Source organism: Hippoglossus hippoglossus, chromosome 24 (genome assembly GCF_009819705.1).
Source record: "Hippoglossus hippoglossus isolate fHipHip1 chromosome 24, fHipHip1.pri, whole genome shotgun sequence".
Taxonomy (NCBI): Eukaryota; Metazoa; Chordata; class Actinopteri; order Pleuronectiformes; family Pleuronectidae; genus Hippoglossus; species Hippoglossus hippoglossus.
In genome coordinates, this window is record NC_047174.1 from 20,148,923 (window position 1) to 20,172,710 (window position 23,788).

The 23,788-nt window shown below is 42.3% G+C and overlaps 1 protein-coding gene across 5 annotated transcripts in view; it reads left to right on the forward strand.

Annotated features, from left to right (window-relative positions):
* fynb (FYN proto-oncogene, Src family tyrosine kinase b) overlaps window positions 1-23,788 on the forward strand; it is a 70,177-nt gene that overhangs the window by 17,377 nt on the left and 29,012 nt on the right. For all 5 annotated transcript variants that reach the window (XM_034580432.1, XM_034580433.1, XM_034580431.1 and 2 more), the window contains one exon: window positions 22,472-22,728. In XM_034580432.1, coding sequence (XP_034436323.1) covers window positions 22,482-22,728 — 247 coding nt within the window. In that variant the 5' untranslated portion in view covers window positions 22,472-22,481. The remainder of the gene's footprint in view (window positions 1-22,471; window positions 22,729-23,788) is intronic.

Genomic DNA, 23,788 nt, shown 5'->3' on the forward strand with positions numbered 1-23,788 from the left:
GCTAATAGCTCCTTTATTATGTGTGCTACAGTTCCCTACAGTGCCTCTGCGTGTTACACTGCTTGACAATAGAGCCAGCAGAGCGGGCTTGTTTCGGTGCAGAATCGCAGTTTTGTGTGTGACTCAGCACTATTTCGGAAGAGACATGTCATAGTACACAGTGGACATTAGACGCAACGACATTAGCACACAAGACGAACTGCAAAGCTGCAATGGTAGCACATCAAAAACACTTTGACTGTGGGAACGTGGAGCAGATATACTGTGTGTGTGTGTGTGTGTGTGTGTGTGTGTGTGTGTGTGTGTGTGTGTGTGTGTGTGTGTGTGTGTGTGTGTGTGTGTGTGTGTGTGTGTGTGTGTGTGCGTGCCTGCATATGTATAAGTGTGTGCGCCTCAGTGCTCTTGCTGGGTGGGTGGCATTGTAGGCTGGTGAGAAATGGAAAATGAGACACTGGTTCCAATCGTGTGTTCGTGCTCCTTGCTTGTGCAGAAAGAAGAGCTGAACTGCACAGTGATAATTATCCTCACATTATCCAGACATTGATATTCATCGCTAGAATAATTTGCAGCCATGAGACAAACACTTGTGTTCGCCATTTGCATCATCACAGCTCCAAAGCTCTCCTCCTCCCTTCTTGTTGCATCCAGGATAATGACTGCCAGAGTGGGCTGAGCAACTGTGAAATGTCAGCTTTGCCATCAGACTGGAGCTTCATTGTGGTTTCCAGTTTGCCTGGTGGTAGGGAGATGCAGTCAGTAATTACACAAGGTGCCTTCATCGAACGTAGTTAAGCTTCACTCCATTATATTGACACATCTGGTGGCATTGCTTTTCCTTCCTCCGCCCAATCAAGACCACCATAGCTGTGTCCCACCACAGTTCACACAGGATGACCTATACATGTCAGCTCTCCCTGCTTCTTACTAACACTGTGATAGAAATCACTCACTACCTACTACATATAGTCCACTCTTTAATGATTAGTAGTGATGTATGGTTAAGAGAATAGGAAAATGGTTAAGAGAATAGGAAAAAAAGAGCTAAAACTGAATAAGACAGAGTGAGAATAGAACTTGCAACACTGTGTGAGAAATGGATAAAAACCTTCAAATGTGGCTCATAAAAGGCAGCAGCAATCAGAAGAACCTGAAATCAAAAAAAGAATTGTAGTTGTGGCTCAGGAAGTAGAGCAGATCGTCCACTAACCACAAGGTATGTAATTGGGCTCCCCCATTGCATGTGCCTAAGTGTCCTTGGGCAAGATACTGAACCCCCCTGACAGATGTGATGAGCTCAATGCAGCTCTTTATCTTTCTAGACAGTGAGTAGGTAGGAGTGAAGTAGTGAGTGATTTCTGACACAACCCAAGGCTTGAAGAGACCTCTTGAGACCTCAGCGTGGCACATCTCCAGCAGATTCTGAACGTAGAATCCGCCCCTACCATTCCTTTGCCCATTTGATGGCTTGAGGAGGAGAAATCTGTCCTGACCATGAATTTGACTCATGTCAGAGGGAGAGCACCTTTTTCTGTCATGTGTTTGCGAAAGTGGAAACGTCAGCAATTTAGCCGCAGCAGTAGCTCTGCTCGACCCCTCTGAGAGACGTCAGCTCTAGAAAACCTCAAATTGCCGCTGTGCTGCACCGGATCCGGGAATCCACACTCAGCAAGCGGGGACAGAGATGTCACACTGCTGCTGTCTGCTTGAAATAATTGCTCTAGGTTACAGTAACTATATCCACGTGTGACATCTTCATGTGTCAACAACACATACTGCAGAATGTAAATATCTTACACTTTAAAGGAGGAAAGACATTTTGTCGGATGTCTTTATTAAGGTTCATGTCCCACAGCAGAACTTTAGTGTTTTCGTGTTTATTCTTATTTATTATGCTATATCATCTCAAACTGCTGTGAGCTGAAATGAGCTACTGGTCCAATAACTGGAAATGGTTTGGTACTTTCAGCTGGTAACAACAGTCAGTGAATAAAGACAACGGGCAGAGTTTTGACAAAAAGCACAAGTCATGCTCTTTTCTCCGTCTGACTGTGATGTACTGGGATCTGTTAACCTTTTCTAGTCTTATCGACCTCAAAGCGTTGTATATATTCTCACAAACACATACATTCAGTCTGTGTTGGTATTGTGTATGGATTCAAGAGTTTAATGTCAAGAGTTTAACCAGAGACCTTTTGGTTAGTGAACTAGCCACTCTTCTTTCTTAATGTAAAAATATACATCAAAGCAGAAAAATGGGTTAACTTTTTGTGTGCGTGTGTGTGTGTGTGTGTGTGTGTGTGTGTGTGTGTGTGTGTGCGTGTGTGTGTATATTTTTGGAAAGTGAGGGCATTTTGGCGGGTTCTCAGGGCTGTTTGAGGGATAAGACTTAGTTTTAGGATTTGGAAGATGGAAGTACAAGCGTGTGTGTGTATCTCAACAATTCTCCTCCCTCCTGCAAGTTCACATTTCTTAGCAGAGGTTGAAGGTGTAAGCGCATTTTATGTTGCCATATGTCACAAAGCAGAAATAAATCTTTACAGAGACAGACCAGACTGAGCTCCCTGTCTATATGTATGCAGATGAAATGTCAAGGCTACCATATGGCCAAGGAGACGATAACATAACATGGATTTTTATTGGCCAGTTTGAAAAAGAAGGGGCGGGAACAGCAGTTACTGCCTAGCCCGCTGAGAGCCATGACAGGTATATTGTCACAGAAGCTTCGAGAAGCTCTGGGTATACCAGGCCTCCCAAAGGCTTCACACTCGGATGGGCTTATTATGGACGAGGCTGCACAGAGGCTAACAATGAAGTCTTTCTCTTGAACGTGGCACCGCTGCAAACCTCACGCAGACACATTTCTGCCTTGCAAATTATCCTAATCTTAACCCACCCAGGCAAGATGGCCATCGATCCCACAAAGACAACCCCATAAATTCCATCAGGTTCAGAAATCACTTCACAGAGCTTTATTTGTTTAAATCCATCGTCTGGACTGCACTTTGATTGCTCAATGCTCTCAGTGTTCCTGCTCACCTATGTCATTATGTGTTATTTACTCATGTGCTGACTGAGGGTTGTCAAGTGGTCCAGTGTTGTTAAATGGTGCCAGCTCCAACGCTAAGAAAAGAGCACTTTTGATGTTGCACTGGCTTCCTCTGCTCCAGGCAGTTTGGACTGTCAATAACGCAGTTTCCATCAATGCTCCACATGTTGGAAGTTTTGTGGCGACGTGGTTTTAATTATAATGTTGGGGGGGGGGGGCTGTTGGGCTGTGGCCATATGCAGGCCTTAGGTCCCCAGGGACTAAGCCAGTGGCTTAATGAGCAGCCCCGCAGGAATTAGTGCTACTTTAACCTCAGTGTTTAGACTGCTGGAAGAGGCCTACTGCTCATCTGATTTACTGCCACTGATGGGAGGAAGTGGAGGTGCAGAAAAGGAGGGTGGGACCTCATGTTAGGAAGAAGAAGGTTAACATGTCTGTTAACAGACATGTTAACCTTCTTCTTCCTAACATGAAAGTATCACAGTTGTTTCCTCCTCTACTGAAAAAAGTCTAAAAACTGTAAACTTTCATCATTGGGCCCTTTTGGTACTGGCACCAATACAAAAGCAGTTTCACTACTGATAACAACACCCTACTCTTTTAATACCTTACTTATTTTAGAAACAAAATGAAGAAATATATTAAATCTTCACGTATTATACATCCACGTATATTATTTATATTGACATTTTTCTACAACGCCTCTTTTAAATTTAGCAAAAGAAGCTTAAGTTCACACATAAGCAGCTGTATAAGAACATCATTCTGATTGACACAATAAGATTATGAATCTGTGCCAGCTTGCCACTGAACAGGTTTTAATACTATACATACATTTCCTAACTACAAAAAAGTATTGGGGTAGTAGTGAGTGAGTATACCCTGTGATGTCGATAACAAATGACAGCTGATGCTTTACACAGAACATTTCTTATTTAAAGGTTTTACACAAACACCGACCTAAACTGAGAAACTGGATGTCACAGATTTTTTCTTGATTAAAAGCATTAGAGCTTAATGATCCTTTGTATTTTTTTCCCCTGAGTTTCAAGAGATATTCACTGTTTTAGCAAAATAATATTGCACCCAGGATGCTGCACTGTTGAGTATAAACCACATGAACACCTCTCCTGGTCATAAAGGCCAAAGTCTTCTCAGTCTCTTTAGGGGACTTCACTGGTCCAGCTTTTTTTTGTCGCTCTGAGCTCCGCCCGAGGTTCACATGAAATCAAGTCATTTTGTCAGTGCATCGACTGCATCATAGTTATTACTGTTGTTTTAACAACCTTTCAAAGAAGCTGCTTGTGTTGAATTTTGCTGTTGTTTTAAACACACATGCCACTAAATACATTTTACAGTTTGCTCACATTTTAGTTTGCTCTCAAGACCAGATACTTAGGTCCTCTTTGTGTGATAATTACTACACAGAACGGTCACATCCACGCTGTATGTTTTTTATTTCCTGCCAAAGCCTGTGATGTGATGACCAAGTTCTGCGACTGAATAACTTCCACAGTCACACAGACAACCTTCACCTGTCGCAGGAGACATCTGCCAACTGTGTTTCACCCAAATATCTGTACATTCAATGTCAACTGGCAGACTGCATTTGCTACGGATACAATTGTGGGTCACATACATATCCTGAATTCCTTTGGAGAGTTGTTTATTTGCCCCTCAACTATAAGAGCCACATGATAGAAGCACACAAACAGTGGTGTTATAATGCTACGGAGCAGATAGAACAAACCACCACAACAATGACAACATACCATCCATGACAGCGCCACTGCCATCAATGACATGATCTCAACATTCTCAGCATGGTGACCTCTGTCAGCATGCAATTTGTTTGCACTGTGCACATTTAGAAGCTCTAGTCCTCATTGTACTGTAAACATTATCTAGAGGGACAATTTAAAGATAATAGCTTCAGTGAATGGCCCCTAATCTACCATAGATTTTTAAATAACACATTCACGAATGCACAGGAAACGACACAGGAAGAAGGATGTGGGGGGGCTGTAAAGTCTGTAATGTTGAGTATGTCGAACATATTCTTATCATTGATAAGATCAATATATAGAAATCGAAACTCACTGTAGATAGTCTGGTACAACCATGCATTAAGGTTCTTCAACAAGTCCCAGTCAGATTTTCAATTGTCTTTAGGTTTTTCCACTGGTTAAGCTGCATCCCATAGTGTCAGGCTCCACTTTAATTAAGATACCCCCTAAGAGCAAGTGATTATTGATTTCAGAATGAATGGATGTGTAATGAATGAATGAATGAATGAATAATTATTTGGGGCATTAAAAAAGCATTTTTTCTGTCCTTGTTTTGTCTTTAGCAGGTCCCACCCGGCCTGTACAGTTGTAGCAGAAACAGTAAAGCTCTGTAGACTATGTGAGCACTTACTATCCAATCTGACAGGCTCCCATCATGCCATTACTGCTATATCAACATCATAGCCCTCTTCAAACGTTATCTGTTCATTGATCTTACTTGAGACCACCCGCTGCTGTACTGTAGCCGCAATACAAACCAAGGAAACCCAACAGGGGGCAAATTGCATCAGGCCTGCCTCCCTCATATAAAATGACTCTGGTCTAAGAGTTAAAGAATATACAGTTTTGGTGTCTGTGACACTTAACACATAATGCTTCCATCACACAAGGTGCATGGAATTTTAAAGTTGTTACAGTATCTGTGTTTCATGTTTAAAGCTATTTATAGATGTACTGACTGGGGCTGCTTGTGCCCGATGTCGCTCCACCTAAGGACAGATGAGGCCTCTCCAGAGAGCGAGCTCAGCAGCAGCAGCAGGATTGACAGGCTGTGTTCGTTTCCACGTGGCTTCACATGATTGTACTATGATTGATGGTCAATCAATCACACAGGAAGCCCCAGCAGCCCAACACTCAGCCTGCCCTCAAACCAGCAGAACTGGCCCTGCTCCTCCTGTAGCATCACTGTCCCAGCTGTCAGTTACTGTATCTCCAATGATGGATTCTGCTCTAGTTACACTTTCACCACAATGTTGTAGTTGTTTTATAAAAGTAAGAAAAAAAAATACAAAGTATGGTCGTGGCACAGTTTATGGTCCCTGATCAAGGTTTTGGCTATATATGATTGAGGACACCAGGGTCAAATTCCACACAACATTTCTGTTATAACATTTCTGTTATGTGGAATTTGACCCTGGTGTCCTCAATCATATATAGTTTTGTAATCCTGGAAAAGCTAAAAAGGGCCGGCTACACTTTGATTTAACTGATACATCCCCCCCTTCCATCAACCCTGTCGTCAAAGCATATATGAATGCCTACTACCTGACTATTGCTACAAGCCGACTTTTTATGGTCTCTGCCTCCACGGTGTATGTCTCTCCGGACACATGCGCAGTGAGAGCATGGGCGGGTTGTGTGCAGACAGGTCAGTAAGTGACAAGTACACCAGCAAATACAGTCTGAATGAATTGATTGTGTTTATTACAGTCATGCAAGGGCCACAGACAGTTTTTTTCGTTTCTTTTCACACAAAGTTTTTTATTGATGTTCTATCGGGAGCTGAAGAGGATTTCAAAAAATCCGATAAAAAGTGTTTCAGAAAGAACTCACCAACCCTACCTTTAGCTCAGGAGCTCAGACCTACATGCTATCTGTAAGTGAAAGCACATTTATCACATCGACAATGACTCCCAGTCATGACAGTGAGTCAACATGAAAACCATGACCGTGAGACTGACTGACTCTCAATCCTCTCATCCAACTCTCAGTCGGAATAAGCTTTTCCCATCACATAATTTTAAATTATTTATTTAGAAAAGAATCCTGCCAAACAATAGGATGGTATGCTCATATTGACCGAAACTGCAGGTCAGTAAACAGCAACACTGATTTATCTTCAAGGCCTATATACTGTGTGTGCATATTTGTTTGATTTTCTTTAATTTCTTTAATTTCAGGGATAGATAAACTGTCTTTAATTTGAAATCATATCTGTCAATTTGTAGCATTGGTATTCTTTTAGCTCATTGTGTTTGTGTTGGGTTTGCTCGCGTGTGTACTCATGCATATCATCCATATAAACCATTTGAAGACAAAGAATGATGAGCCTTAAAGATTATCCCCCAGCCAGAACACAATCTTCTTCGGAGATGCTGAGCGGTGGGGGCGTTTCGGAGTCTGTGTGCTGTCTAGACGCTGCTGCCTCTCTGTGCAGGGACGTGCTGTGCTGAGCCAGGCAGCTGCACACACTGACTCAGGGAGTCACAGCTGGATCACGCCGTCTCCTCAGAGGCACACTGTATTCTCATATCAGAGGTCACCCACTCCCACGTGCACTGTTATTATAACATAGATGTATATTTTGATCTTTACTGATACATATTTGAAGCAGTTGTGTCAAAGACGTAATGTGTCACTGCCGACACTAGTTACCAAAATGTGTCTCCTCGTCCTGCATCATTCATAGGCTCTTAAATCATGGTGGCTACTGCGTCATTTTCACTCTCCAGACTCCAGTCTGGCTCTGCCAGCAGAGTAGGGACCCATAGTACTCACTGTGCTCTGGAATGTGGTAACCTAGCAACGCGGCTATAGAAACACATCACTGCGTTGGGTCGGTGATGGGCAACCACGCCTCATCGGTAAACCCTGCTTCTGAGGGGCACATGTGATGCCACCCTCTGAGCTTTAACAGATGTCCGTCATGAACATACATGTTTTGATGTTTTAATATTACTACTCATCTGTTGTTTACTTTGTAGCAAACAGGAATATGAAATGGCACAATTTCCCTTTTTAGAGGAGAGATTTTTAAAAGGAGAGAGAGAATGGGGAAGACATACAGCAAAGGGCCGGGTTGGAACTGAACCTGCAGCCTTTTTAATTTGTGAAAAAGACTGAAATAAAAGTATAAAAAACAAGTGCAAGCCAGCAAAACAGACATTAAAGCAGAGAGTGCTTAAGGTTAGAAGTGGTGGGTGGGGTTGTTCTGGTGGAGTAGTGATTAAGATGCATACCATATAACCACAGCATCCCTTTGCTCTATCGACAGTATTCTGCCATTGTCAGCCAGCATTACAGGTACAAGTTTGAATTTAATTTGTCCTCATAAAAGCAAGTCTGTGAATTGTTTAAGCAATGTTTTAAAAGATAAGGCAGAAGATCATTTGAAAACCACATTCTAACTCGGAAAGCACCATCTGTGAGTAAAATTCGAAGACTGCATTTTTGTTCTCAGTGTCAATATGAGGCAGAGAGCAGAAGTTAATAAGGTAAAGGTAAAACATGCCGTCTGTAACTGTGGTGCTTCCTTTTCATCTGCATCGTGGAGGCGGGTTCTCAAGAACAGAACAGTGTGGCATCAAACTCATTTACCCAGTCTGAAGGCCATGAAGAATGTATGTGGCTGCTGGGTAATAAAACATGCATCTGCTGTAAAGGGGAAGGCATAATGGCTAATGTGAATGGCTGTGTAGTTCACAAGAAAGCGTTCTGCCTTTGTTCTGGTGTTAGAGGCTGCCTGCACAGATGAGGTGGAGCAGGAAGGACGAGGAGCAGCCTGAGCCAGAGTCAGACCCAGGTTGGCCGAGTCAACCAAGTGAAACTGTAAAGATGAATTGCGGAGAGTTGGAGCGGGACACAGAGGCCTCCTTGGCCTATTTATAGAGGGACTGATCGACTTGGCTGGAAGGCACTTCATCAGCACGTCTGCCTTCCTCCAAGTGGAAGAAGTCAGCGGTTATTCTCAGCATAATGGGGCTGAGCCATATTATTACACAGCTCTCGCACAACATTGTTCACAGTTAGGTGAATGGAAACTTTTGCACATTTGAGGCTTTGAACCACATCCTGTAGGCAGTCATAATGATGACGCTGAGATGGTTGTCTGTCATGGAGGTTTAGCAGAGTGTTGCACTCCCTGCACATCTGCACATCTGCACATCCTTCGGTTGGTTCCACGCCCACAATTTGAAATGCTTATAGTGCAGCTTTTGTTGTTTGGTACGTTCTGACCTTTGGGTTGTTTTTGTTAAATCGGTGTAGTTCCTTTGGGCTTGTGGGCCCTCAAGCATTGTTATTGGCAAACTGTGTCCATCTACAGGCTGTTCTATTCATGCATGTACATATACCAACTTGGGTGCCTTGCATTACTGTAAGACCATATATAATTAATGGGGACGGCCCCAGTAGCAAGCCAGCTACAGCTGCTTCTACCCATCTCAGAGAAAGCTGTTTCTTTTCTAACAATCCCTTTTTTAAATACAGAACAATCTGACACTATGATGTTGAGGACAGAAATATGTTCTAACAATTGTTTATTTCCTGTGAAGCATGCCGTCAGTGCAGCAGCCGCCTCAGGATGTTGTCAGTAATCTGACACTCGGGCTTTTCCTGTTTATTTCACTCTTAATAAGTTGAAAAGGACACTTTGTTGATCTGCAAGCTGCTCTAGTAGAGTAATTTGTCTTTATCTGACTCACCTTACAATGAAACTAATGGTTACAACTTGTGTGATCCAAACATCATAAATCTTGGTAATAATGGTAATAATAATAGTATCGGTAATCATGAATAAAAAAATGAATTATATCCCTGTATCTAATGAGTGTTACACCTTTCAAAGGACATGCAACACTTGATTCCACGGTACCTGACATAAAGCCATTTTCAGCTCAAAACTTATATATATATATATAGTTCTTTAATGTAATGAAGACATTTTATGGGAACAGCTGATAGCATTACAAGTCCTTAGGGAGATGTCAAATGTCTGTGCACGTAATAAAAAAGTATCTTCTTTACGCCCTGTGTGTGTTGTGGATTTCCAGCTGCAACAACAACAGCAAAAGTGCCAGAGGGCTCCAGTCATCACAGGCTAGATAGGTGCGAAAATTAGAAGTTGGTTAATCAATATGAACAGCTCGTGGTGCTAATGTTCCAGTCAGGCACCATTAAACCACTGTAGAGAAAGAGGCCATAACAAGATAGGGTCAAACCACAAAGGAAATCACTGAAGAAATATGTGTCACATATTCAATAGAGGAAGGGTGTAGTCTCCTCATCTCTCCACCCTTATCTGATTTATTTATTTCTAAGTTTGTTTCTTATGTAACATTTTGCTTATCAATACACACAACGTTTCACCCCCTGGAAATCTTAAAGACTTTTTGGGAATTTTATTGGTTGTTTATGTATAAATTAGTAAATACGTAGGTGCAAAACCATGTAGTGCCTTTCACTACAATTTCTAAATTGACAGTATTTAGTTTCAGGCTGAGGTTTGACGAGGTCCTAAAGGTCAAGTCTTGCCATTTGGCAGCCATCGAGGTAATGCTCCCTGGTAGTTATGTTGGGTTATTATCCAAATGAAGGGTAGAGAGCCCTAACTGTACTTTCAATAGTCACTTTGAAATAATACCTTAATGTGAATTATGAGTCAATCCTGTTAAGAACCACTTTTCTCCGGATATTTTTTTACATGAACATCAGTATAGTCATCACTACAAGAATATCATTGTTCGGCTTCTATAAATCACACTATTGGCTTATTAGTGAGAGGGGCGGGATAAATAGTCGTTTTAAATAAGACATTTGTTGTTTTGTACTTTGTTAACTTATATAGATGGTGAACCTATTGGATGATACAAACTGAAAGAATACTTCTGTATTTTAGAAGTTAATTCACTTTTTTATACATTTTCTTACCTACAACCTTTAATATATGATGTAAAATTGTAATATTCTTAATATTTTTCAATAGATGAACTTTATTTATAAAAGAATTAAAATGGACAAAACTTTGGAATTTCCAGATTGCTTTCCAAAAAAAAGCAAATCTGCGGTACACACATTAATAGACATGTAAAGATGACCTACTCCTTGAAGGGGTGTTTAGAAAATGAAATCTTTTCTCTGCTTATGTGCGGCTTTGTTCCTGAGCCAAAGCTCACTGGTGCTGCCAGCCTGCTGTGCAGCAAACTGATCACTGTCACTGCACAACAAGCAGCAGCTCAGTGGGAGAAGTGAAGGACATGTGCCCACCGTAAATACATGAATGCAATATGCTTATGTACTCAAGGAACTAAAACGGACAGATCAATGTTTTTATTCAGCTTATCATTGATGTAGTCACAGCATGATAAAATTGCATATGCAACTATATGTTAAACTACATTGGAAAGTCAATTTCCTGTCTGGTGCCATGAAAGCACAGCAGTTGAGTGGAATGGAAAGATAATTGAGGGTTTCCTTTGAGGAGCAGATGAATATTTGAATGAAGAGAGCAGAGGCAACATCTTGTGTTGATTCATCCCAAGCCCAGGGGAAGGAAGGAGTGTGGGGGCTCTCGGGTCAAGTCCTGGACACAGCTGCATTATTAACAGAAGGTCAGCTGTCAGCACACGTCTGCAGGGCTCACATCAAGCAGCTCACTCAATTTTGCGCCTCTAGCTGACATGTTTGTAACCTTGTTGGCCATTTAATGAAGGTTCACAAGCCTTCTCTTTTGCTTTCAGCTTTTTTCCTGCTCTAATAAAACAAAGCCAGACCACAAGGAGCATATAATCCACAGGGCATCTGGAACTACTTTTATTACCTTGCCATAATAAGATGTATATGATGTATTGGGCGGGGGCCTGCCCACGATTAGCTTATAGGGCAACAGCAGAAATAGGCTCCAGAATAGATAAGTCTCCAAAATGAATCTTCAAATGATTAAAACACACATTAATACTGTTTATTTTGAGTGAGCCACAGACAAAAAGTCCAAAGCAATTATAAGTCCTTACATCAAGGCTCTCGTGAGATCATGTGGACAAACAATGATGGCTTCATTTTTAGAGTGTTAGATTAGTTAGTGTGGTCATAATCAACAGTCTCCTGTTGCGTTCACTGTCTGTGCAGTGAACTAACTCTAAACATGAACAGTAAACACTAAACAGTCTTTTGGATCCCTCCGTTAAACACATGGCATCAATATTTCAAAGTCGTCAAGCGGCAAACTCTCACTTTGATAAATTAATTAAGATCATCTTAGCAGACAGATCTGAGAACTGAGTCATTTTAGATGATCTACCTCTAAGTTTCATGTGACCTAGCAGCAATTGTCATTATTTTGTATTCATTGTTAGTATTCCCCAAAAATATTTTAGTTAATGTTACCTAACCTAAACATTATTTATGCGACTAATATTGGTTGTTATATCAAAAGGGGCTTCAGTTTGGTGGACTGCAGCGTGTCAGGAAAAAGCTGGTAGTCTTGATTATTTAGGTGAGTTTTTAAATAAAATTAAGAGACTGACAAAACTACAGAAGCATTGTGGCTTGAGGCTTCACTCACCATATGTACAGGTGAACAATTCACAGTTTTGACCCCCTCCCCAGATGGAGCAGTGACCTTACTCCTCCCAGACAATTCAGCAAAGACACCAAACAATTTATTAATCTGCAAAAAAAACTGGCTGTAATTTGTTTTCTGTTTAATGGCCAATCAATTGATTGACTAATTGTTTTAGTGATAGCGTTTAGCCCCACAGTTTGATCAAGAAAGTATAGATGGCTGTGAAAAAGTGTAGTTTTTGTCTCATGAAGTGAAAGTTAGCTCTGAGTCAGAGCACCATCAGGTGTCCTTTGTCGTCCTCCTGCTGCTCCTAACAGTGCTGCTGCTGCTGCTGTTGCTGCTGATGCTGAGCTTCCCTGACACAATGGTGTCACCACCGGCCCTGCCCAGCTTGAGTTTGACTGACAGGAGCAGGGAGGACAGAGGCTGGCACCCCTCTGCAGTGTGGAGATAGATGAGAGGGAGACAGAGAAGATAGGATCATGTGGGCAGGCATGGCTGAGGCCTGTGTTGTTGTGATCTGCGCTCAGCCAGCAGGAAGAGATGTAGACAAGTATGTGGCCTCTCGACTTCCCCGGTGGAACCACAGGGCTCGCCTGTGTACGGCAGGCGGAAGGGTTCTCTGCGTTGTGACAATACAGAACTCTCCGGCAGTCACAGAGGAGAGGCGGCTGACTGAAATTCACCATTGGCAACAGCTTATTTTATAAACTGGGAGGCGACCTGTTTGTGCAGAGGAGCTGACACTGAGGGATCTAAACAGAATATATTCTGTGATTTTTTTTTTTTTCTTCAGTGAAGGGGGTGGAATCATCCTCAGACACACCTCCTGCAGGGACACATGCCATGAATAAACAGTGTTGTAAAAACAAGAGTCCAGCTCCTTCACTTTGTAGACTCCGCTCCACCCAGCCTCTTTGAAACAAACTGAAACCACACATTGCAGGCACTAGGCTTTGAATTACAGGAATGCTCACTCAAGGCCAAAATAAGGTGTTCAACTCTTTTAACGTCGACCTTGGCAAGGCCAGTAGCAGCTACTAATGTAGGGGGAAGTTCGCCTAATTGAAGTATTTAGTGTTTTTGCAGTATTCTGGCATATAAAAAATTGTAAGCGATGTGATTCTGTTTTTATTTCTACTTATTTTAAAATGTCCTCCTTTACTGACACCCTCTCAAGGTCATAGATCGTTTACAGCTGTACCACTGCTCCTGTCACATTTCAGACCAACTAAAAATAGCTGTGCTGAGAATGTTCCTTTTCAATTCAAGCCAGCTAATTCTTGGTAAGTGTCTCTGGTCAGCTGTGTGTATTTTGCTTTGCTAGCCTGGTTCCTCAGGAAAAGGGAGGCTGCTCTCTCTTATTATGGTTAAGCGTGCATGGCGGAGGCTGCCCGGGAGGCAGCAGGAGTGTATGGGGAGGCATGGAACACAGCTGCAGGGTTTCCTCTGCAATGTGCCAGGTAACCTCAGTGACGCGCCACACTATGAAACCATGATTGGCTATGAGGGCTACACTCAGAGGGTATGAGCCTATTTTAAATGATTAGCAACACATTATTTTAAGCATTGTAATTTTATACTGTTTATTGAAAAGTATAGGACAAATTCAGTCAGTGTCCTATTGGAACACAAATAAATACACAACCTTATTCAGTATAAGACATAACTTATGTTATGTTGTTAATATTCCATTCATATTCCTGTTTATATCTTACAGAGCATAGTCTGGTTATGACTCATGTCATTACGTCCACTACCATTATGTGCAACGTTTTAAAACCTCAATCTGAAAAAGTTCAATGCACAATGCTACTGTATACCGTTTGGGGTGTTTTCTTTCTAATTTTGACCGAGCTGCAACTCAACCCTAAAGTCTGATGTAGCGGTTCAGTGACTATTGGCACTCAGTGTCTGTGTCAGCCTTTTCTAATGTAACCTATAACCCCACTGTTGTAGTTTACAAATAACATACTGTCTCTCAGACTTGAAAATCAAGCAACGTTGCCATGAAAGGTAACGCTTCATTCTGTATCGTCTCTGTAATATCTTCCTCTGTGTCCGACACACTGTGAGTGAACAGTGATTAACGACATACCTTCACGGTGAGGCTGAGTAAATATTATGCTAAAGTGATGAGTCAACTGCTGTGACCCAGCTCTCTGTCCAGATAATCTGACCCAAACGGCAACATGCCGCTGTGCTGGTTATTCACCAAATTGTGGCATTGTGTGCGCATGTGAGTGTGCGTCCATGCAGGAATTGATCAAATGTGCCATGATGGAGAGAGAATGTGTTTTTGTGGTGCATTCGATGTGGTTGTTTGTACATTCCTCCATTTTTTTTTTGTGTGCTAGTGTTTGTGAGTCGATAACCTTGAGTGGCACAGACCTCCTCCCTCCGCAGGATGCTTCATGACTCTGTCAGGGTTGAATTCTGGGAGGGCAGAGGTGACACCCTGTCATTAGTGGCTCTCCTCCTTTGCACCCGCCTTGTCTTTTTTTCCATTCCCCCTGCCTGTCCATTCTATCACTCACCTCACTCTCTCCCCTCCCCTGTCAACTCTCTCTTTTACTTGACTTCCATCTCTTTCTCTCTCACCTCCTCTATATCAGCCAATGTTCTTCCTCCACTCTGTGCTCTTTTATCTTACCCCGTAATTGTTTTCCACCTGATTATTACCCCAGGCAGACCTCCACACCTCCTTCCCTCTCTCTGGGAAGGTGAGAGAGGGTGCGAAAACGGCAGCTTTGTCTGCATTATCAGTGGCAATGCTGGTTCACCAGGGGAGAAGAGGGCCATTGTAGACACAGGAGTATAAATACAGTGGGTGGTGCTGGGGGTTTTGTGTAGAGATATTCAGTCAACATGTAGGTGGTGCCACATTGCTGTCATGATAGCGTCTTCCATGTTGGACTCTCCGGTTCTCTCTGTTGCTCTCAAAGGTCACCACTGTTGCGACAGTTTATAATACATGAGTAATAAATTCAGCTGTATTGAAATTGAATGTTAAAATGTTGCCATTACAAAATATTTGTGTGACTGTAGCAGCATAGCTGGCTATGGTTGTATTCAAGCTGTAAGTCCCTCTGCGTCAAAGCACAGCAACTTCAACTGATCTTTATGTAGTGATATGGGCAGGGGGAGGAAAATGAATGTGAACAGCTTTTGAAAGAAATTACTAAACAAATTGGGTCATTATATGTTAAATTCCAGCTGTGAGATATAAAAAATAGTGTCTCTTGATAAAGAGGAACACACATTAAAGCTTTTTATATGGACAGAGGGACATGTGACCATGTGATGTAATTGACAACCCCTCAGAAAACTGCCCCCTCACCTCTGCACCAGGTAGGGGGAATCAGGAAACAGGCTAGAATGGCAGCGTTGTGGTGAATTAAGTGGGTCCTTGTCAAGGATATATGCTTCCACATGTATGTTCCAATCTGTGTGTGAAGCAAATTACTAGCCAGCCCCTCCACCCTGTTTCCACTCTCTCCGGAGGTGTTTTTATTCAGACGGACACATTCCTGCCAGACCCTGATGACTAGAGGGATGGAACAATCCTTCCCCTGAGGGGATTATATACACCAGTGTTCCCTCCACCTCTTCCTATAGCAGCCCCTCAGATCCCCCTCCCTCCTTTCCTGCATTCAATGAACCCCACCCTATCACCTCATCATCAAATACAAACGCAGCAGAGAAGGATCCCTCCCCCAAACACCATCACATACGTTCAGCTCTGTCCCATGAATTATTTACCTGGAAGTGGCACATGGACGAGGGTGGGCCTCTGGATGCCCCCCCCCTCACCTACATCCTTCTCCATCCCTCCATCTTTTTATATACATGGAGCGCATGCAGCTGGCAACTTATTTCACGCTGAGTTAATCAATGCTTTTCATCCCATGAACTGTTTGAATCACACTCTTTACATCTTCAGGTACTTCAGGTCTTTGGCTCCAATTAAAGAAGCTAATGAATTTTCCCTATCCAGTGTAATGTGAACAACCTTTTGTGTTAACTAATTATAGATCCGACTCCACAACTGGTCATGTCCTGTTCTGTAATTGGATTTTCCCTGAGGGTTCATTGATTTCATGCTGAAAGTGGCTGAAACATGGGAGGAGGTACTTGATCAGATATGAATCATGAGGGAATATGGAAAGTTTTGTAGTGTTGGCTGCATTGTCAAGTTTGGCAGAAGATGAAGATTCATGTTTGCTGATATTGTTACCACGCTTTATTTTAGTGAAATGATCGTATGATCAGTTTATGTGGCTTTAGTCGCCTCTGGAGCTGTTTCCTGAAGCTCTGGAGACCTGGAGGAGCGCAGAGCAAAACAGCCCCTACGGCAAGCAGGTGCCATCTTTTTCTGTGAAGCAGGAATAATTAATCAGCAGAGGAGTCTGCGTGAAAAGCAGGGAAGGAAGGGGGGGAATAAAGAGATGAAAGGGCCTTCAGTTCAAAGAGAGCAGTCAGTGATGACATTGGCCACCGCTGGGCTTGCAGAGGGATGAGAAGGAAGACAAGCCTTCTGTCACAGCCATCTTTGTCAGAAAGCATTTAACATGATTGCAATAATCTGACAGTTTAAACCATTGTTCTAATTGATTCAAGTTGCTGTAATTGAATTACAGAATGTAGTAATCTGAACTCATGTGACAAGAGGCATTGAAGTTGCTCTCGAGGCTCATGGTGGATCAACATTTAATTTCTTCATTTCATCTGTACAGTATATGATACATTTTTGGTCCAGTACAGTTTCCCATTTAAAGCCCTGAAAACCACCTTTTCTCAATCAGCTTCTTACTGTGAGCATTGGCTCCTTCACGAACACAACATATTCCACATAAGAGATCTCTGTCAGTGTTGTTTTGGCTGCTCTCTTCACAATGGTCTGAAGTGGGTGGTACTGGAAGAATGCGATGTCACATACACAATACACCAGTCAAGTTTCAGGAAAGAAATGTGATGAGTGTGGTTTTCTGATTTAAATTCACTAGATAGCAAATCATATTAAGTCAACGTGCTAATGAAGTAGCAGTTGCTTTACTTAACATTACTCACTTAAATCACAGAAATATACAAAATTTAATACCCAAATACTTTATCCAGGCGTGTTGCCTGTTTTGTGGCAATTATGCTGATGCTTTTTTTGCATGTTTTTTTGGGGGCTTTTATTAGAAGGTGAGACATGACTGGGTGAGACAGGGGAGAGAGTAAATGAATCTGGCTGTTGCGTATTGCACCCATGTGGCCTGTGCCCAAACTATTCAGCTATTGGGCCACCCCGTGGATGCCATTTTGTACAGATGGCATGAGGCAGCCAGCTTGCTAAATAGGAACCTGACACCCTGTCTCTTAAACAATGCCTATACAGCTCTAATTATTAGATTTCCTCTACCAGTTGAAACTTGCCATCAAGCAGAGCACCAGACCTTTTTTCAATTCTTGAACAAATCTGGTGGTGTGGTGATTCTGAGGTCTGGAAACAATCTAAAGTATCTGTAACCTTTACTGCCCATCACAAGGGGTTCTCACAGTATAATTATCCCAACACGGTAATAGCTTAATGGATCAATTGATTCATTAGGTCTGTGATGTAAAAAGGTAATGTAGGAGTGGGTAATTAAGGTAACCTTCCCATTTAGGTGTTTTTGGCTCTGTGTGCTGTGTCTGTCACTGCAGCAGCAGAATAGATTAATAATGATCCAACTGGGCCTCTGGCAGCAGCAGATACAGTCATTACTTACAGTTTGACTTGTGATGTCACACCAGGTGACAGCAGAGCCTCCACAGTACTTTACACATCACTGTGGTGAGAGGTACTGTGTTTGTGGGCTTGCACATGGACGGGTGTATTTTTATGTGTTTTTGTGACTGTCATCATTTGTGATCCGCCCGTAATCATATTCAAACGTCTATCAAAAGCAGCTACATCCAGCTCCATACAACCAGTAGGCATGTCTATCTGTCCTTCGTCCAAAGATTATCATTTAACAACTGCACCGGAACAGCTTTCATTCCAGCTCAAAGGGATCAATACACTTGTTTCCCTTCCAAAAGCCGATTCAGTCTGCCTCTGCCAGTCGCGGGTTATGTAAGGAGTCAGAGAGCAGAGCAGCTTGTGGTTTTCACTCGGTGCTGGCTTCTGCCGTGAGCATATACGATTAGAGATGCTGTGCAGTCTTGCACTGAGCGTAGCATTGGTGCTGTTGTCGCCTGGTCCCTTGCCTGCCCCCCCTGCCTGCCCCCCCCCTGCCTGCCCGTGTCCTGTCACACAGGATTATAGCATTGGTTGACAGCATTGTCGTGGCATTATCTACGGCACTGCTGCTGCATATGTGAGACGGCCATTTCACTTTGCCCGTGGGTTTGATACTAGGTCGTTGACATGGGCCAAACCAAGTGGATTACAAAAAGCATCAAGGTGATATTTCTCTTCCTGGGCCAAGAACTGCACCCCCTGCTGTTGTAAATGTGTACAACCTACTTCTGGGGGATTTGCCACGAGGTAACATTGTTTTGTTTTTTTATGTTTGTGGACAAAATAACTGGCTTTATAGTTGGATATAATTCTAATTTTTTATTTAGTAAGTTAACCATTCATCTTTTATGTGTTTGATTGCTACTAACAATCTCCCTACCTGGCATGATAAATGCAGATATGGAATAAACCTGCTGTTACCTCAATTCTGAGAGGTCACACTAAGAAAAGCTTATCCCCACACCAGCTCTGACATTTTAGAATTGTGAAAAGTAAAAGGATCCAAATTCTTTTACTTTTACTGTTCTTTCTCTTCTCTGTTCTAATCATGTAACATCATGCAATTTTAAAAGTAACACACCCAAACAGGAAAAACATGAATGTGAAAGATTCTACAAAGTGAAAAGAAATGTGTTCAGTTTGAAACTTGGCATAGACTTGACAAAAACTCACACGCACACACACACAAATAATACGGTTAGATTCCCTGCTTTCAACAGCCGCACTTCCTGTGACAACCTCTGATTGTACTGACGGGCATTTAGGCCTCTGTCGGCACCAGCGTGCCATCTGAGGGATCAGTCTGTAATGATGTTGAAAGAGAGTGGTCACGGTGTGTCAGTCAGTGTGGGGCTTCTGTGCTAATTGGTGGAAGGTTTGTCTGTGTGGATACTCTGGGATTAACAAGGCCTGAGCCTGCAGAGGTTAGCGCTTGATCATTGTGTGAAAGCTTTGATTGCGAGGCAAAAAGCTGCATGGAATGTCAACAGGATTACAAGGTTAAAGACCTCCTTGTCCGCCTACAGGCAACTTTTTATTTTTTTTATTAAACTGGATAAGACTGTAAAACTGAAGAGGGATGAATCCATTTAACCATTCTGAACATTTATAGACATTGAGGTAAATAATGTACAACATACTATATAATGGAGTGTGGTTGGGGGAGGGTGAGAGGAGAGAAATGGGGAAGAGAGATTTAAAACACCTCACCTTATTTTTCTCAAGCTGTCATCTGCAAATTTGGGATTTCCTTATTCAGAAGTATGGATTTTATAAGCCAGAGGTAAAACCAAAATAACACAGCCAACAGCTCTGAGTAGTTGCTTAAAGAACAAAGCCTTAGATTTGCTGGGACAGAGGTAAATAACTAGACTAACACCCTCCCAAAAGAAAATGTTGGGCTGAAGGACTTAAACACAGCTGATGTTTTTCATGTAGCTGGTGCCAGAGAAAAGGTCATGGAGCAGTCAAAATGGAAACAGTTCATCCTCTGGGCAACGTGCTCGGCATGTTTCCGGACAGTCTGCCTACATCAAGCAGTGGATCATTTCACATGAACCTCCGATGTTGGCCTGAGGAACGGTCATGGTGGTGAAACCACGAGGAATCATCCTCTGGAGAAGACTGCGTCATTGTCATGATATTTAGTGAGTTACAGTCTTTCATCTCCAGCAGCTTGTTGTTACACTGTGATTATCATGATGTAGAGCACACATTTGAGGACAGACTGGAGCTGAAGGAAAAGACTGGGACTTTGTCTTGAGAGGAGAGTCTGTTGTGTCTGCACTGATAAACCACACACAGTTATTTTCATCCTTGTTTTGCAGAGAAATAATTTGATGGCATTAATTCCTCTGGGAGTGCGCTGTATTGTCTGAGGGTAGCCTTGTAACCGACTGCACTATGACATTTTTTTTTATATCTGAGCATTGAATTCTGCTGAGGGGAAGACCATCCTAGTTTAGTCATGAATAAACTATTCAGCAAGCGTTTCAAGATGTTTCCTCTGAAGTCGTCTGGAGCTGTAAGTACAGCAAGCACATGTACAACAGAAACATTCCTTCTTTTCTGAAACATAGTTGTCTGCTGCTTTGTTGCAAGCCACAAGTTTTGGTTTATTTCAAAGAAAAGTCTGATTTTATGCAGTACCACACCACAGTTACCACATCAGTAGTTGTTTGGCACTTCCATAAGGTTTGGGGGACTTGTAAAAGTCCTATTTGGAAAAGTGAAATAAAAAAAACAGCAGGAGCTGAGATCAGGGGTCAAGCTTGAAAAGCCTATTAAAATTCCCAGAATGCAACTTCACCTCCAAGCCCGAACGACACCTAAGTTACCCCAGTGATGTCACTTGTGTGACTTCACAAACCTGACAGCTCGTACAGAGCCACAGAACATATTATACTGCTGTTTGAATTATAAACAGAGTTTGACATGTAAAAGTGGTGGAGAGCTCCTTTTTAAATACATTGTCCTTTTATAGTCACCAGAGTTTGAACAAATCACACACTGTCAAAAATTCTGAATTTTTCTCTCAACATAAAGTCCAAGTGAAGATCTGGTTGTCAGGTGAACACATTCCTGACGCAGGCCACACATTGTGCATTTTTATTCACCTTGTACATTTCCTGCACAGCCAGGACCTGTAAACACAGACACTGAACCTAAACACGGAACCCCCTGTTTGGTTTTGTACATTAACAATCCCTGCTAAGTTGGTTCAAATAAACACCCTCCACACGGCTGAGAAAGAAGAGGAAAATGCAGAAATATTTCTATAAACAGAAAATAAAGGAAAAAATATATGAGCTGCAGAATGCTGGGAGATGCAGACAATAGGAAGCAAGGTGCAGCCCCATCAAAAATCGTCTAGACTTAAATTACTAAAGAAATTACTACTTCTATAGAGAGAGAGAGAGAGCGAGAGAGAGAGAGAGAGAGAGAGAGAGAGATTGAAATTATTTATTTAACACATTTACATTGTTTCGCATTCAACTGTGTAACTCTATTTATTTTGTGCTTCAGCGTGTGTGTTTAGGGGGGCCACTCCCACTTGGGTTTGCAACTCATTTAGACTCTCCCGGCATGACCTCAACAAATCTTTTGTTTTGGTGCTATTGGGAGAGACATCCAGTCTCATGAATAGTCACGTAAAAATCATCTATATAACCTTTAGCATTAACATGGTTGAAAGTGCCATGTCTCTACATTTCCATCTCTCACAGGCCAGCCTCCTTGACATCAATGTGATGAGAAGCGTTTTTTTCCCCTGACCTAAAAGAGACTGCTTGTATGAGTCATCCAGAGACCAAGCTGTGTGTCAGGCTATAAAAAAAAGGTGTCTTCCTCCCAGACCAGTGTGAAATGTCATCTTCAGAGAAAGCAGTGTGAGGGGTAACGATAAGTTCAGTTGTGTTTGGTGTGCCGTGCAGCCGAGTGCTTTTCTTTCAGCTCATTCTTCTTGCAGACGGCGTGTTTCATCTTATCGATCCAGCAGTCAAGCTTATAGTCTATAAGTTGAATTCACTGCCTGCATTAAGGCTCTGTTTGCCCTTTCGTGTTATAATTTCGACATTTTATTTATTTTTGTTGATGCAATCATCCACCGTCACATTCAGTGAAGAATTTATGATCTAAATGCTTCTTTGCACATCCTTAACCTGGGGTCTTTTATAAATCTCCTGAGGTATTTATCTTAATTTCATGTGTTTTGATTCTTCTAACCACTTCTCTTTCAGTGTTGTCGCTCAAGTCCAGTTTCTTCTAAACCAAGCTAATGTTTTTTTTTTCTTGTCGTTCTCGCTCAGATTATAGAGAATGGGCTGTGTGCAATGCAAGGATAAGGAAGCAACCAAACTCACAGACGACAGAGATACCAGCATCCCCCAGGGACCCGGCTACCGCTATGGGGCCGAGCCCACACCGCAGCACTACCCCAGTTTCGGGGTCAACGCCATCCCCAACTATAACAACTTCCACGCCCCAGTTGGACAGGGGATGACCGTCTTCGGAGGGGTCAGCACTTCCTCCCACACTGGATCCCTGAGGACCCGCGTCGGGACGGGTAAGGGACATGATGATGTGATGTTCAAAGATATCAGAACAGAATTGATCAGAAGTGTGTGAGAAAACCACTAACAGTATACATGTTATTCCTGCTTGCACATTTTGCTCAAACTTATATTATCAAAACTGCTCAGTCAGTGCACACTTGAATGAATAATGGTAAACAGTAATGATAAATGACATTTAGGTTTATTTTCTTTCAGCGGATTGAAGACAACACATAATCACTTACACTACATGCTTGAATGAATGTGAAAGTAACAAAAAGCTATTGAAGAGGACCTACAGTACATGTTTATCGTAAAAAACATGCTTCAGTAGAACAGATTTGCTGTTGGGGGTGGCACAGTTACTAGAGAAGTAAAAGCACATCCAATGTCTGATGCTGATCCGTTTCCAGGTCACACTGCCCTCAGACTAAGAATAGGTAGCCTTCTAACTACAGTACCTATGTCCTATAGTTGCTCACTGGGGATTTTATCTTATGGGTTCAACCTCTTGAAGCTTTCCCAACTCGACATATTTACAGAGAGGTTCATGTTGAAGCGCCCTAGCTAATTTAACATGAAGGAGCAGTAAGTCCTCTCAAAGGTCCTACTGTTCATGTTCCTCATCGTGACTCTATAGGTAACATTCACGCACATTTGACAGCTGGACCATTTGTGTTTATTGGCACCAAACAGCAAGTGAACCAACTGTACAGATGTTAGCTGTAGGCTTGCTGCCAACAACATAGTGCTGTGTGTATGTGAGGGTGCCTGTGTGTTTGTGTTCAGTCCAGCCCCCGACTGATCTCAGAACTCATTCGACTCCACTTCTCTCTGTTTCCTTCAGTCTCCTTCCTTTGTCCTTGTGTCTTTATAGATTCGTTGAAGCAGGTTCATTAAGCCTCAGCATACACACAAATGTTTACGTTGAAGCACTTTCAACGTGCAAGTTGCACGTACACAACAAGGCGGGACACATCACAGTGCAAAGTCGGTTTATGATAGCTACATGCACCACACAGCAGAAAAGTGCCACTTTTTTATTTACTGGTTCTCCATGTTCCTGTAATC